The 17,390-nt window shown below is 40.8% G+C and overlaps 1 protein-coding gene across 1 annotated transcript in view; it reads left to right on the forward strand.

The window, feature by feature from the left end:
• PRPS2 (phosphoribosyl pyrophosphate synthetase 2) overlaps positions 1-15,705 on the forward strand; it is a 60,096-nt gene extending 44,391 nt beyond the window's left edge. The window contains exons 3-7 of the mRNA XM_012657574.1: positions 3,694-3,792; positions 4,496-4,620; positions 12,037-12,210; positions 13,153-13,312; positions 15,195-15,705. Coding sequence (XP_012513028.1) covers positions 3,694-3,792; positions 4,496-4,620; positions 12,037-12,210; positions 13,153-13,312; positions 15,195-15,287 — 651 coding nt within the window. The 3' untranslated portion in view covers positions 15,288-15,705. The remainder of the gene's footprint in view (positions 1-3,693; positions 3,793-4,495; positions 4,621-12,036; positions 12,211-13,152; positions 13,313-15,194) is intronic.
• The last annotated feature ends 1,685 nt before the right edge of the window (positions 15,706-17,390 follow it).

The raw sequence follows: 17,390 nt of genomic DNA on the forward strand, positions 1-17,390 counted from the left end.
ACTGCAACCTTGAACTCCTGGTCTCAAGCGATCCTCCCACCTTAGCTTCATGAATAGCTGGGACTATAGGTGCAAGCCACTGTGCCTGGCTAATTTTTTTTTAATTTTATTTTTTGTAGAGACAAGGTCTTGCTATGTTGTCCAAGCTGGTCTCAAACTCTTGGTCTCAAGTGATCCTCTCATCTTGGCCTCCCAGAGTGCTGGGATTACAGGCGGGAGCCACCATGCCCAGCCAACTCTCCCATTTTAGTGTGAAAGCAGCCATAGCCAGTATGTAAATGGATGGGCATGGCTGTGTTGTACAAAGCAGGCTGCAGACCAAGTTTGGCCAATGGGCCGTAATTTGCTGGCGCCCACTATAGTAGACATTCAATAATCGCTAGTTTCCTTCCCTGGGAAAAACGGTAGGTTGTGGGCTAGGCTGGAAATAATTACATCTGCAGGTGGAAGAGGACTTGTAGCTTTGAGATTTTCTTTTTTTCTTTCAAAATCATTTTCAAGGTCATATTCTTTTCATCTTTTTTTTTTAACTTTTTTTTTCTTTTTATTTTATTGACCCAGAAGATTCCTGTAGGTCATGTTCTTTTCAATAAAATTGTTTCTTTTTTTTTTTTTTGAACTGGGGAAATTAAGAACCATTTTTCCTAACATTAATTTCTACAATCTTGTAATTTTTTTAACTCTTGTCAAATTTACACTTTTAGCAAGATGGCATTTGATGCATTGAGTAAGATCTGGAATATCCTGAGAGTCTTTGTCATGATTGAGTTAACTTGCGAAACATGTGACTTTTATACATTTTTCAGTAGGAGAGCCGAAAGTTTTATTTTTAGCTATTGTACCTTGAATCTACCTTTGTTTAAATGCTCTACTAACTTTTCTCTATATAGGCTATGAAGCCAGCTAACTTATAAATCATTCTTCCTGCAAGATTCAGTTGGGTACTAGCCAAACTCTGAAACACAGTACAAAACCCAAACTTGTAAACAAGGTTTGAAGAAGGAAATCAGAAAGTGTGAATTTAGAAATTACCCTTGTGGTTTGGATCCCAGAAGTACGAAACGCTTGATGCCACTGAGGAGAGATGAGAACAAAGGATTCTTTTCGCAGGTGTCTTATTCCGTTTGTGCTGCTATAACAAAGTACCACAGACGGGGTAACTTATAAAGAACAGAAATTTATTTTCTCACAGTTCTGGAGGCTGGAAGTCCAAGACCAAGGCACTGGCATTTTGTGTCTGGTGAGGGCTGCATCCTCCGGAGGGGAGGAATGTTGTCCTTACGTGGCAGAAGGCGGAAGGGCAAGCTTGAAGAACGCTGCCTGCAGTCTCTTTTAGAAGGGCCTTAATCCCATTCTCCAGGGAGGAGCCCTCAGGGACTAATCACCTCTTGCGGGCCCCATCTCTTTTTAGTATCACACTGGCAACACCTGAATTTTGGAGGAGCCACATTCAAACCTTAGCACCTGGTTATAAAATTAGAGGATGAGCCCGAAATTGATTAGCGTTGCAAGTCAGATTCTATTACCATGAAGCCGTAGTGACCAATTTGTTCTTTTTATTTTCCTGGAACTTTGTTAGACTAAATAATTCTCTCGATCAATGAGGCTAATGACTAAGCCTTGGAAATTTGGTGTTATAGAGATTCTGTTATTAAATATTTATTGAAGAGCTTTCGTATGCAAGGTACGGAGCTGTGTGCTGCAGATGATGTGAAAATCTCCAAAACCATTTTTTTGCCCTTGAGGGAGAAATAGTCTGGTTGTGAACCGTGACATCTGTACATATATCTTCTAATGTTGGTCCTTCAGCAGGCATCAGAAGGTGATCTCAAACAGTAGCGGCCAAATGCTTAACGAATTCTGTATCCCTTTAGAAAGGAGATTATTTCTGGAGTTCTCAGGGTGCCTTAAAACTGGGAGATTTGAAACAGATCTGAAGGATCAGACGCATTGGCTCAGCAGAGATGGGGGAGGAATGGGGACAAGGTGGGCACGTGGGTGAAACTGCCAGGCTTAAAGTGTTCTCTAGAGGAGGGAGAGCAGGCCCAGTACAGACCGCAGGGAATGTCCCTGTGGCCAAGGCGTGGGAGAGGAGCGGTGCTCAGCAGACTATAGCCAGACTGGCCAGAGGGCTTTATAAAGCATCAAAAATTTGGTTTTATTCCAAAGGCAATGTGGAACATAGTACAGGGGAGTTAAATGATGAAAACATGAGTTATGCTCCATAAATAGTAGAGAAGATTGAAAAAGTAAAAAAAAGAGAGAGAAATATTTCCCCATAATCTCACTGTGTTGAAACATCTGTTAACATTTCAGGGGTGCTTCCTCTCATTCTTTTCTTTGTGTTTAAAATATATATATATATACGCATATTTTTTATCGTAAGGCGATATATATTTTTTTAAAAAAAGAATGATGTATTAGAGAAAATACAAATAATCTGTTAATGTTTTGATGGAATTCCTTTCCGTGTGTTTTTACATGAATATACCGTGTGTGTGTATGTAAATGTGTGTTGCTATTTTGAATGAAATCCCTTTTTAAGCTTATATCTTTTTTTTGTGGCTGGTGTATAGGAATACTGTTATTTACAGCAAAATGCTGAAATCTACTTAGGTCTAATCAAATCGTAGGTCTACATAGTCTCTTGGATTTCTTTGACGGGCACAGTTTTATTGTCTATAATGTATGATGTGGAAACTAAAGCTATAGAGAAGTTAGGTAATTTTTTAAAGGATATAGTGTTAGTAAATGACAATACATCTAAATATTAAATTATCAATCCCCTTAAAGTGTACTTTCTTCGACCTGGTGCTTTTGTTTGTTTGTTTTTGAGACAGAGTCTCTGTCTCCCTAGGCGTTGCACCATCATAGCTCACTACACCCTCTGACTCCTGGGCTCAAGCGATACTCCTGCCTCAGCCTCCTGAATAGCTGGGACCACAGGCGCATGCCACCGCCCACCTAATTTGTCTGTTTTTTGTAGAGATGGGGGCGGTCTTGCTCTGTCGCCCAGGCTAGTCTTGAACTCCTGGTCTCAAGCAGTCCTCCCTCCTCGGCTTCCCCAAATGCAGGGATTACAGGTGTGAGCCACCACGCCCAGACCGACCTGCATTTTGTTTCATTTGTAACAGCTTTAGCTTCCAACTGTCAGTACATGAATTCTTCAATAGCTAGATTTCTTTCAGCTCCTGGCTATGTGAGGGTCTTTCAATCTCGGTGATCTCGTACATGCCACTCCATCCTTCTAGAACACTGTTCTCCCTGCTTTTGCTGGCCTTGCCTTAAAAGCAATTTCCTTGAAGGGGTTTCTAACAACCATCCTGTTTAAAGTTTATGTCCTTCCTGCTATCATCTCTCTCTCGGTACCTTTTATTTTACTTCTACACATTTATCGTGATTTTAATTTTACAAATTATGATATTACATGCTTATATGTTTAACTGTTTGCTTCTTTGATATTTGTTCTGTGTACCCAGTGTCAAGCACATTGTCTTGCAATAGTGTATATAAATAGTAAATGTTTGCTGAATGAAATGGAACGAGTATATCCTTTGTTGTTACAGCATGTGCAATTTTCTTTCTTAGATTTTGATTGCATCTGTGATTTATCTATCTCATGTACATCTTAGTGGCAGGAATCTAATAGTATCCATCTTCCCCTGTTATAAAATCCATGTCTGTGTTTTTTAGAGTCGTGCTCCAATTTCTGCAAAGCTTGTGGCCAATATGCTCTCGGTGGCTGGGGCAGATCACATCATCACCATGGACCTGCACGCCTCTCAGATACAGGTATCAGCATTTGCTTTCTGCAGACGGCAAAGTCCTGACTCTCTGTTAAGTTAAATAAGTTTAGAAGGAGGTACCATTACTCGGGTTTGAGTTTGTACATAGCTACTCTTAGACTTTTGTCTTTACTGAACTTGGAAATATAATTTGATGTTAATACCACCTGTCTCTATCACCGCTTTGCTTCCAATCAGTCTTAAAGGAGTAGGAATGGCTTCTTGGTAGGAAACGGTATGTAATTTTATCTCAAATTCTAGAAAATAATTAGGATGGAAGAGTTATAATATACATTTTTCAACCTCTTCATAACTTAGTTCCTTTGTCTCTAAAACAGGCCAAATCATACCATGCCCACTTTGTGATATTAATGAATGTGAACTATTTGGTGTGTGGTTGGTGCTTAAGGAACAACAAACCTTTCACTCGCTGCCCCGCAAAGCCATTCTATTCCTCAGAATATAGGCCATCGTAAGATAATAGAACATGCCCCAAAAGATGGATTGGACTGAAATCTGCCCCTGCAACATATCTATCTTTTGATTTAATTCTGTTAAAATTAACAAAAGGGAATCTGTTATAATGGCTCCTTTTGAATAAAAAATTCAAATGTTACTTACAATCTTCAAGCCATACTCCCTGGCGAATATCGTTTAAAAAAAAAAAAACAAAACAAAACCCTGCAACATGACACTCACTTCCCCCTTAGGGATTCTTCGATATTCCTGTGGATAATTTGTACGCGGAGCCCGCAGTCCTGCAGTGGATTCGGGAAAACATCGCCGAGTGGAGGAACTGCATCATCGTCTCACCTGACGCGGGGGGAGCCAAAAGGTATCGTGCCGACGGGTTTTTCTTTTACCTGTGTGTTAGATAAGGAAGCATGCTTTAAATTACCTACCACTTTATTTTGCTGATGACCAAGTAAGTAGAGTACAGGCCTCACTTCCAGAGCAGAAACCTGTCATCCTTGTTAATATTTCATCATTCATGAAAGAAAAAAATACACACATGCACACGATATGTGTATTTTGTTTTCAGCAAAGAACAGATCTGTTTTAGGTTTTTCTTTTAACTTAATGTTTTCTGATTATAAAAGTAATGAGCCTAATTGGACAAAAAGTCTTTTAATTAACAACACAGTTGACCGAGCGAGGCCTTTCTACTACAAACACGTGGAAATGGTAGCCAAAATAGAATACAATTTTTAAAAAGAAATCTCTGTGCGTAGAACACCAGGAAAGGGAACGATCTGAGGCCAAGCAGTAAGAAGGGGTTAACGTGAAGATCGGTCCCAGGCTGCAAATCCCCTGCTGAGGGAGAATTTCCCAGCCCCAGCCCCAGCTGCTGGGTGAGCACTCCCTGCTGAGCACGACCTGATGCCTGATGACCACGCAAGCAGACACCGTCCGCCCCAAACCAGCATGTGCAGACAACAGGGCAGCAGGCAGCCAGCACCTCGGGATAATGGAACAATGACTAGCCTAGGAAATCAGAAAGTTTAAAAGGAAACTAAGGCGAAAAAGAGGCAGAACCGACCTGGCAGTAGCAGCACAACAATGATCACACACTCGGTAGCAGCACAACAATGATAACACACTCGGTGGCGTGGGAAAGCGGTGCTGGGCAGCCCATCTAAAGCTCTTAGCAAAGAGGCTCCAGGAGTTGATGAGCAGTCAGGGCGCAGGGTGTTCACGAGCGAGGATGGCAACAGTGAGAGGATGCTGACCCCATCCACGGTGTTTGCTGCAAGCCGAGGCTTGATGTCTCCGTGACCTGAGCTTTACAGATGTTATCTGGGAAGGGAAAAAAAGGGGGAATGGACTTTTATTGCCCAGGTAGGGGCCTCCATAAGGAAGGGAGAAGTAGGAGAGACCTCTACCCTCCAGCCCAGTGAGAAAGGAAGGGAGCTCATAAATGTGTGCAAATAAAGGTGCGATGCGTGTGACAAGTGACCATCAAGCTTCGGATGTCTTTAAAATCAAAAGCCCGTGGTCCCTCATTTGGCACCCTCATCTGCCTGAAGCCCAGCTGAGGACCTAGATTCAAACATACAAGCTTAGGAGTAGCCCAGAAAGTCGTCCAAATGCCCATGCAAGGAAGCACACGTCCCAATTCTTACAAGAGCCCCATCCATTCTGCTCTAAGCTGCCGTCCAAGAAAATGCTTGAAGCTTATTTGGAAATTTCCATAAGTCACATGGTGGAATCTGCATTCAAATATGGCAAGTGCACTGGCCCGATGGAAGGTTAGAGGTGAAGAAGTGGGCCAAGGGGTAACTGGTTTGTAATAATAGCTTTGTTGAACTATAATTCAGATACCTACAAGTCACCCATTTAAATTGTCTAGGTCAGTGGTTTTTCATATATTCACAGATTTGTGCAATCATCACTACTATTTAATTCCAGAACATTTTCACCACCTCAAAAAGAAACCCTGTTTCCATTAGCAGTCACTCCCCATTTACTTCCCCCTACCCCACCCACTGGCAGCCATGAATCTACTTTCTGTCTCTATGGAATTATCTTTTTGAGACTTTTTTTTATCAATTAATCATATGTGGCCTTTGTGTCTGGCATATTTTCTTTTTTAACCAGAAAAATGTTACTTTGGCAGCTAATCAGCCCAAAAATAATAGATTCCACAAACTCGTATAGCCTTTTCTTTTCCTACACCAACCCTATTTTTATATACATAGTCTAAAAATATCATACATGCTCTTAGCAGAAATTCAAGCAGCACAAAAGGGTACTGTCCCCGATTTGCTTCTTTAAACACCACGGTTCTTTCCAGTGTCAGAATTATGTTATTTAAACATATATCCCCCTATTTATTTCACACAAATGGTAATGTGCTGTATACACTTCTTCATTGTGCTTCTTTAAAAACTTACTTGCTTGAGCTTTAAGGACTTACTAGGTTAAAAAGAAAAAAAACCTACTTGCTATATATTAGCAATGATTCCATAGCTGTGCAATAGAGCTGCCTTGCTTTTTCGCAGATGTGTAATATCCCCTTGTGTGCATATTCCATAATCCCTATTATGACAGTCCCGTGTTACCCACTCGTGGGTACTGTTGTTTGCACTCTTAAATACAGTCCTGCAGCAGTATACTTGCTTTGACCTTTCGTATGCACATGCGAGTAGGATATGGTTCCACAAGTGGAATTGCCAAGTGAAAGGGCCAAAATGTGGTCTTTCCAGAAAGATACACCAGTTGACGTTCCATCAGATAGAGATGCCAGTGACTTTGTACACAGTCTTGCTCACACAGTGGATTATCAGGCAGTTTTGATTTATAAATCAGGTACACGACCTGTGGGATCTCTCTGCATTAATTCAGGTTGCTGCAGGTGAGGACACGTTGATTTTCCGCGAGAGGTCTGTCCATTCGTACCTTTTGCCTGTTATTCTGTGGGCTGCAGGCCTTTCCTCTGCATTGTCAAAAGTTCTCCACAGGCATCAGATCGCAGCTTTGTTTCTCTTGTGCGTTGCAAGTATTTCTCCAAGTTTTTCATTTCTTCCCCCTTTTTATATTTTTATTCTCTGCAGAACTTTTAAAACCTTCTTATGTAGTCGTTTTATCTTTTCTTCACATTATGACTTCTGGGTTTATGAAGGGCTCGCCCTTCTCTTAAAATGCTGCTTCTCCCATGATTCTGTATATTTTTATGGTTGCCTTTTTCTTTTTTAATGTTCTAGTTTTTCTTCCATCTGAAATTTATTTTGTAATAAAGAGTGAAATAAGAATCCACTCTCCCCTTGCCCCCTGCTATCTGGTTGTTCCAGAACTATTTATTAAATAATCCGCCTCTTCCCTATTGATTTGAAATGGCATCTTTTATTATATACTAAGTTCCCAGCTCCAAATAGATAGCTATTTGCCAACTCCTGCTTTTTAAAAATGCAGAATAAACTAACCAGAGTAAATGGCAGGGCTTGAGATGGTTTGTTCAGACCCCTTCAAAGCAATCCCCACTCAACCTCACCTGCTTCCTCTTCCAGGAAAGTCAAGCTTTTTAGGGGATGTACATTGTGGAATTTTTGTCACCTCTTTTCCCTTCGCCCAACGTTTCTGCTCTACTACATCATGTCACCCTCATATTCTGGAGTGGGGCATTCCCCAACTGACAATCCCCGCAGAACAGCCTTGCAGGTCATGCACGGTGCATGCAGTTGACATTATCTGTGGCTTCTTTGCTTGATGCAAAAAGTCATATTTCGCCAAAGAAAGTACCATAAATATCTGTCAAATTGGAGCTTGTTGCTCTAGAGAAAGCGTCAAGGCTTGACTCATTCCAGGTAAAAATTAATGTCGCCACAGGAGGTCACCCTTGGGTAATCTTTGAAGCTTGATTCGGTTGACCACTAACAAAAAAGGCAAGCTAAGAGGGAAACAGACCTACCACTGCTGAGATAACAAGTATCAACCTGAAAGTGGAATGGGAAGTGGTTGAGACTAAATAATTCAGATTTAACTTTTTTCCCTCGATCTGTGTACATGCTCTATAGAAAATTTGGAAAGTTAGAAAGAAGAAAATTTTAACTATCTTTTATCTCTACCAGTGATACCACTATGAATAAATTGGTGTATCATGTATCTGTCTCTCCTGGGGGTGCCTACACGTACTCGCACACACACCGCAGAAAACAAAATGTAAATAACGTGCTGGAAGAAATGAAAGGCAAACTGTATCTATGTTATTTTCGTTCTAGCTTTTTCTGCCTAAGATTTCAGTGTCATACGTTGTCCCAATACCATTTGTGAAACTAGCTTTCCTAAATTGGAGTTTAAAGGACATGTAAATAGTAGTACTACATATGCTTTAAGGTGATTATGGGGCAAACTTTTTATCAGCCTTCAAATTACATTTTTTTTTCTCAATTAAATCCTTGTGTAAGGAAAGTTGGTAGTTAGACAAGTTAGGGAATGAAGGGTATCTGCTAGGGCTAGTGTGGTTTTCATTCCACCCTGAAGGGTGATTTTTTTTAAGGGTAGGAGAAACATGGCTTTCATCATAATAACACTTCCCTTTGCTTCCAAGGACATTTGGAAATCTGAAATGGGTGTCTTATTCTCTTATCTAACAGCCTTTAAGTTTCGTCCCTTTTCTGTTACCCTGATAATTGACATATTTGAATTTATTGCCACCATCTTATTGTGTGCTTTAAAGCTATTGCCCAGTATGGTTTCTTTTTTCTTCTCCACAAACTAGACATTATTATTATTATTGTGGTTTTAGACAATCAACATTTATTCAGGTTTTTCCACGTATTGGCCAATATCTTTGCTCACCTTCCCCTCTTCCCACATCTCAATATATCTCCTATCACTTTCCTTTTGCTTAAGTTGTATTCTTTAAATAGCTGCATGTTAGAAGTGAATTCTCAGGTTGTATAGTTTGGCTGAAAATATTTCTATTTTGCCCTCATTCTGGAAAGGCAGTTTTGCTGGGTACAGAGTCCTAGACTGACAGTTATTTTCTCATATCAAATTGAAGATATTACTCTACTAACTTCTGGCATCCGTTGGGGGAGATGAGCACTTGGCCATCGGTCTGATTGCTATTCCTTCCTAGGCGACTTGTCTTTATCCTTTTTTAAGACATCTGATCCTTTTTAAGATTCCTTGGTCTTCTATAGTTTTATTGTGATTGGGGATTCATTTCTTGGGCTTACTAGATCGGAAGATTGGTGCCTTTCTGTCTCTTGTTTCTTGGGCTGCATCCTGGACAAGGCCTTTATCTCTGTCTTCTAATATACTCGTTCTCTCTTCAGGTGCTTTCAATCTGTTTACTATAGTTTTTAATTTCAAATATAATATTTTTTATTTCTTGAAATTCTTTTTCCCATGTCTTGATTGGTCATTCTTTTAGTCGCTTTATTCTTATCCAAGTTTCTGTTTTATTTCTTTAAAATATATAAAACAATCACTTTAGGCTCCTTTTCAGCTAATTCCAGCATCTTGTTCTTTGCTGTTGTGATTTGATTACATTGTTTCTGGTGACTATCACTTTTGGTGCCTTGGTGCCTTGTGAGTGTCTTCTGCGAAATCCTCAAATTCCTTAGAATTTTAGCATTATAATCCTTCCAAGAGGATTTGCATTTGTCGTTTGCCAGCTACGTTGGTGTACTAACCCAAAGTATCCCTTATAAATTAAACTGTCCACTTGAGGGTTTTCATCACACACGTAATAGGAATTTGGACGAGCAGCCCCCAGGAGAGCCGAGATGTGGTTTTGAACTCTCGAGAGAGAACTAACCCCCTCCACTCAGCATCAAGTTTGAGACAGGTAAGCATTCTTCCTGTTCCCACGTGGGCAGCAGGTTTATTTTTCATTCCTTGTAACTCTGAAGAACCTTTGGCCTCCCTGGGTTATACGAGGGTCTCCTGCTGGACTCTGTCTCAGCTGGACCCTAGGCTTGCTTTCTCATCCCCCTGTCTCCGCCAACAAAATGGAAGCTTGAAATCATCAGGGCTCCTCAGAAACCCGCAGAGCAAGCCCTTTGTTGCATATCAGCTTCTCAGGATAACCTGCTTCCACGTTGTCTGCGTGTGACAATTCCTGCTATCATTCCAGCTCTGTGATATGTTTGTGAAGATAGTTCCCTTGGATTACAGTGTAATCTAGCATTGTCGTTGTTCCATTGACAAGGGTGAGCAGGCTGCCTGGTCTGCCAGAGCACCAAAATACAACTCAAAAAGATGTCATCTGGAAGTGGAGATATGTCTCTGTGGAATAAAGGTGGCTTTCCCCTAGGCCTCATTTTCATGTCTTGAGATAGCAAATGTCCTTGCTACTTCTAATGTGGAAAAAGAACATGAAGGCTTGAAAGACGTTGCTGCATTCTTTGGTCAAATTAAAAAGAGGGTAGCTGAAGCTGTTAAAATACTAGCTGAATAAGTTATACACAGAGTTACCATGTGACTCAGGAATTCCACTGTGAGGTGTGTGCCCAAAAGACTTGAAGAAAGGGACTCAAACAGGTGTTTGCATGCCAGTGTTGGCAGCAGCAGTATTCAACATAGCCAAAAGGTAGAAACAACCCACGTGTCCATCAACGATGAATGGATGAACAAAATGTGCTATATCCACTCAATGGAATGCTATTCAGCCTTAAAAAAGAATAAAGTACTGATTCTATCCATCCACGCTGCAACATGGATGAACCTTGAAGACTTTACCTAAGTGAAAGAAGCCAGACAAAAAGGGTCACTTATTGTGTGATTCCATTTATACAAAAAGTCCAGAATAGGCAAATCCATAGAGACAAAAAGTAGATTAGTGCTTGGCAGGGCTGGGGTGGCGGGGGCACGAAGAATGGGGAAGGACTGTTTAATGGGTGTGGGGTTTCCTTTTGGTATAATGAAATGTTCTGGAACTACATACAAGTAATGGTTGTACATCATTGTGAGTGTACTTTAATGCCATTGAACTGTACACGTTAAAATGGTTCAGAAGATAGATTCAATTTTATGTGTATTTTTCCGCAATTGAAAAAAAAATACTGGCTATGTTGAAAGTCCTCAGAAATGGGGAAGGGTAGCCTGGAGCACCTAGTCCCCTTCCCGCTGCCCGTTTGGCCCCAGCGAGTAGATTCCTCCCAGAGACTTGCCCCTTCTGTCCTTGATTAGGGCACAAAGGAGCTCTATTCCTGGTCACCGTCTGAGGATGACACAATGAATAGGACCAGTACTTTAAAACATAATGTTTGGAGGTTGTATCCTCCATGCACTGCATCTTAAATCGGGGTATGTGCGTATTGGTCTCTCAATATTTTTTCAGCTAAATTGCATAATGTCTGATTGTTATTTGAAAAACTTGAATAGGAAAATGTTTTGGCGTGGGCTGAGACAGGGTCTTGCTCTGTCGCTCAGGCTAGAGTACAGTGGTGTGATCATAGCTCACTGCAGCCTCCAACTCCTGGGCTCCAGCAATCGTCTTGGCTCAGCCTCCCAAGTAGCTGGGACTACAGGGGCCCGCCCCCACACCTGAATATCAATTTCTTATCCGATGATTTCATCCAGGGTACCCTGACATTCGTTCCCAGCTACCACAGATGCAAGTCCCATCGCTAGCACGTTTCTCCCTGTGCATTGCTTAGGGCGTACCGTAGACCATGCAGGCAAGGGAGACCTGACTCTTTCATCTTGAGTGTGGTTGCTTGCTACGTTCCTAAAATACAATTGTAAAGAATTGATTGTAAAAATTTTTAATTGACTGCATGTTCATCTGCATCTCTGCCAGGGTCACGTCAATCGCAGACAGGTTGAATGTGGAATTTGCTTTGATCCACAAAGAGAGGAAGAAGGCAAACGAAGTGGACCGGATGGTTTTGGTGGGCGACGTGAAGGACCGCGTGGCCATCCTTGTGGACGACATGGCTGACACATGTGGCACCATCTGCCACGCTGCAGACAAGTATGCAGGCAGTGGGGAAAGTGCTAGGACCTGTCACTAAGAAAGTGAAATGCATCCGCTTTTAGAATTGGGCCTGTTTTTCCTATAATTATCTCTGGTTGCTTGGCAGTGGAGTTTTAGACCAAAGGGGGTTCTAGGCCCATTATCTTTATTATTCTTTTTTTGGTAGAAAAGAAATCATGGGCTTTGCATTTTCCAGGTTGAGCTTGCAGAGTATTTGAGAAAGGGTCAGAGGAGGTGCTTCCCTTGACACTGATTATGGAAGGAAAGAGAGTTTGGGGGCTTTTTTGGGCCCTTGCATCCTTCTGCTCAGTCTTCAAGGCAGTCTTCTCGGTCACGTGGTCTTCCAGAGGCTGCAGAGCTGCGCTGTCTGGTGCGGGAGCCACCACCACGCCACGCACGGCTGTGGAGCTCTTGGAATGTGGCCGGTGTAAAATGCACACCGGGTTTCAAAGACTTAGTATGAAGCAAAGAATGTAAAATATCTCATTAATAATCTTTTATATTGATTACATGTCAAAATCATGTTATTTTGGCTATATTGGTCTAAACCAGTGGTTCTCAACCAGGGGAAGTTTTGCTCCCTGGGGGACATTTGGCAATGTCTAGAGACATTTTTGGTTGTCATGACTGAGGGGATGAGTGTTGCTATGGGGTAGAAGCCAGGGATGTGCTTAATTTTCCTAAAATGCACAGGACAGCCCACATAGCAAAGAATTATCTGGGCTCAATTGCCAATATTGCTAATCCCTTATTTAATAGGATACAAAGTGTTTTGCTAACACGTACCTTAAAAGATCCTATTTTAGGCTAATATATGTAAGTGAAATTTGTTTCATCTTTTCCTTTATGGAACACACTTTTTGCTTTTACCATTCATACTAGAGGAGAGTATTTCAAGAATTTGTAACACTTAATTTTTTATCTTCTGCAATTTTATAGGCTACTCTCGGCTGGAGCCACCAAAGTTTATGCTATCCTTACCCATGGGATCTTCTCTGGGCCAGCTATTTCCAGAATAAATAATGCTGCCTTTGAGGCTGTTGTTGTCACAAACACAATTCCGCAAGAGGACAAAATGAAGCACTGCGCCAAGATCCAGGTACTGTCTACACTGCAGGCAGAACCAAGCAGCAAGGCACCTATTTCAGATCCCTAAATATAGCATCGAGTCTTCTGTGTATGTGGCTCCTTGCTAAGGCAGATGCTGGCAGAGGTTGCAGCTTCTCATGACAGCAGGATAAAAACCGCGTTAGATCCCTGAGAAAGGCCAGGGCCAGCGGAGGTCAGTGCTCGCTATTTAGAAATAGCAAGTGAACAAAATCGCACTAGAAAACCAGTCAGAAACAGGCCGCACTAAAGCTAAACGTAGAATTACCATATGACCCAGCAATTCCACCCCTAGATGTATACCCTCAAAATTTGGAAACATGTTCAAACAAAAACTTGTGCACGAATGTTCATAGCAGCGCTATTCACCATAGCCAAAAGGTAGAAACACCGAAATGTCCAGCAACAGATGAATAGATAACCAACTCAGCCTTTTTTTTTTTTTTTTTTTTTTTGAGACAGAGTCTCACTCTTTTTGCCCGGGCTAGAGTGCCGTGGTGTCATCCTAGCTCACAGCAACCTCAGACTCCTGGGCTCAAGCGATCCTCCTGCCTCAGCCTCCCAAGTAGCTGGGACTACAGGCATGCACCACCATGCCCGGCTAATTTTTACTATATATTTTTAGTTGTCCGATTAATTTCTTTCTATTTTTAGTAGAGACGGGGTCTCGCTCTTGCTCAGGCTGGTCTCGAACTCCTGAGCTCAAACAATCCGCCCACCTTGGCCTCCCAGAGTGCTAGGATTACAGGCGTGAGCCACCACGCCTGGCCTACTCAGCCTTTTAAAGGAAGGAAATTCTGACACATGCTATGGCATGGATGAATATTGAAAACATTATGCTAAGTGAAAAGAAGCCAGACACAAAAGGAGGAATATTGCGTTTCCACTTAAATGAGGTACATAGGATAGGAAAATTCACACAGACGAAGTAGAATAGTTCTTATCAGGGACTGGGAGAGGGCAGAATGGGGAGTTATCATTTAATGGGGACAGTTTTTGCTTGGGATGATAAAAAAGTTCTGGAAGTAGATAATGGTCATGGTTACACAACATTGGGAATGTAATTAATGTCACTGAATTAAATGGTTAAAATGGCAAATTTTATGTTATATATTTTAGCACAATAAAAAAAATGGGGATGGGGAAGCAGACTGTACTGAGAATCTTCAGAGCTTTGCTCCTTCCTGCCCCTCCTGACTGGATATCCACGGGCCACCAGAGAGCTGGCAGTTATATTTTCATGCCTGACTAGCAGTAGTTTAGGTTTGGAGTTGGCACACTACAGCTCACAGGCCAAATCCAGCCCGTCATCTGTTTTTGTGAATAAAGTTTTATTGGAGCATAGCCACGCCCGTTCATTTACCCGTTGCCTGTGACTGCTTTCACGCGACAACAGCAAAGTTGAGTACTTGTGACTGAGACCATCTGGCCTGCAAAGCCAAAATTATTAACTATATGGTCTTTTATAGAAAGTAGTTTGCTGACCCCTGGGTTAGATGATCACAGTTGTGCTGCTCTTAAATGACATAGTCACCTTTTTTTCAGAAACAGGGAAAAACTTTCCATATAATGATTGAGTAAAATTAATTTTAAAACAACAAATGACCCTAGAAAAAGATGTCTCTGGTTAACACCCTGAAAAGCCTTTGAGTCTCTGCACGGAAAAATCTCCCTTCCCAGATCCCATGTGGGTTTGATTCAACAGGCTGGACCCCAAAGCTGTCTGTCCTCAAAAGAAAAGAGCATGGGAGGTTTTGATAGTAACACATCATGTGTGCTAGAGAAATCGCTTCTCAGCTTTCTGGCTTTTCAGTTTTTAAAGAATTCAATGTCTCGCCTTTTTCCTCCCTTCTGTTTTTCTCGTTGGCTTTTAGGTCATTGACATTTCCATGATCTTGGCGGAGGCGATCCGAAGGACACACAACGGGGAATCTGTGTCCTACCTGTTCAGCCATGTCCCGCTATAAATCCAGAACGTACAGCGTCCAGCAAGCCTACTCTGACTTCTGACTTGTTTTCGTTTGTCTGATTTTTTAGCTTTAGGACTCAGCAATGATAGGATAATCACTGGCAAAAGCATCAGATCTTTATATACTCTCAGATTCATTGTTTCCCTTTCTAAAGCTCAAGATCATTTCTTTCTGGTGTTTGGGGGAGGGTGGTGGTTATTTGGTCTTTAATGAACTACCTTAAGTGAGAAATGTTTTTGTCATCTTACTTGTTCTGACAGGTGATCTTTTCCTTTGTTCTTTCAGTACTTTGAGGCAACAACTTTCAAATATATACTTTCGTTGTGGGAGTTCATAGTTTATATATTTCGAGGTTGCCAAAGGTGACTTCAGATTAAAGCCGTCTGTGTAAATATATAATGATAATGCCTATGGACATTTGGGTAAAACCCTGTATTAGAATGAGCCCTTTACTTTGGAGTAAACCTTAAAAAATTTATAATGCCATGAATTTTTAATTTTTCTTTTCTTTATTTTTTGTAACCATCTTGGTTATTGTACTTAATTTGGACCAAATTTTATTTAGCTTAAGATGGCCACTTACACATTTATTTTTTGGTAAACAATAGACGTATCAGAGGCAATGTAGTTCTGTATTCTGTATTTTTTTTATTAGCGCTTCTGAAACACGTTATAACTGTCACTTACCTGAAATGTCATGACCTGAAATTCCAAAATTATGTTCAGCAATTGCTCTGATTTGGAAACTCTTTTTAGATACAGTCTCTGAGCTCCTTGTCACATTAGTGCTCTCCTCTGTCCCTCCCAGATGGACCATTCTTTGGAACGCGCCTCATGTCCTAACATCTTGTTCTTTTACATCATATTTTTAGCTGTAGCTTTTACTTTGCATTTTTTCCCAATGATTTCATTTCATAGATATCCACTGAAATAAAGACTCCCTTAGATCCCCTCAGATTTACTGTTCTGATCATTATCTTGATTTTGACATAACTAAAAGGTGACTTTTTATGAGAGCCACCAAATGCATATTTAACATTATTTCATTAGTTTTGATTCAGTGTTCTTTTGCCCTTTGTGATCGGAAGTAGCAAGTCTCTAGCAACTGGTAATTTTAACTCAAGCTGTTCCATGAAAAATATGGGTGGGAGATGCCTGTGAAAAAAAGTACAAATCAGTGAACTTTAGTTGCTCCAGTAGGATAATGTTTTAAAAGTGGCTCAGAAGTGTCTACAGAGGGGAAATTTTTGAGGATTGCGTTCTCCATAAGGTGACCCTCACAACATGCTCCTAAGGGAAGTGCCTTGCTGCCTTTGTGGCACAAGTCAAGTATTGGCTTTTGTGAATTTTATTATATGTACATTGGTGGACAACAGGTTAAATTCTTCAGCCCTGAAAGAAGAGGATTTGCATAGGCAGAGCCTAGGGATAATGAACAGCAGTCTCTCCCTTCTGCTGAATCTTAAAACTGGTAGAGAATAAATTCTCTGCTCTAAATTTTGCAGGTGGAAAAATCAAATCTATTTAATAGATCATTAGCAAACTTGAACAGCAATCTTTAGGGTTTTAAACGTCACTATAGTAGAGGATGAACTGAAGTTAGAAAATACCGTTTTAGTTGCAGAAACTAACATTTTGCTGTACCTTAAAGTGGCTTGGTAAAGTCAGCTGTGCAATACAGATTGACTATATCTAGCAAGAGTTGACTTGAGATGTGTATAGAGTCTATTTTGATGCTATGTAATTTTTATTTTTGATAAATGTGTGACATCTGTATTTCTTGGAATTTCTATGCTTGTATGAAATAAAGGTGTAGTTGTAAAGATGCATATGTAGACAGCTTGACATGCAAGTGTGCAAGTTTAAACATGTGGACGGGACTAAAGCCAGTTGATTTAGTAAAAGGTAATCATTTTATCTATTTAAAGTCTAGGAATGTATAGAGCTCATTTTAAAATAATGATCTTCAGATAAAAAAACAGATAAGGAAATCTGCATTGGTGTTCTCTGAATTAAGCACTGATAGTTTCTATCATGCTTTAGCCCCACTTTTGTATTTTAAAGTACTTTTGAATACATTTATGAACTAATTAGACTGGA

The sequence above is a fragment of the Propithecus coquereli genome, unplaced genomic scaffold (genome assembly GCF_000956105.1).
Source record: "Propithecus coquereli isolate 6110/MARCELLA unplaced genomic scaffold, Pcoq_1.0 Scaffold548, whole genome shotgun sequence".
NCBI classification, from domain to species: domain Eukaryota; kingdom Metazoa; phylum Chordata; class Mammalia; order Primates; family Indriidae; genus Propithecus; species Propithecus coquereli.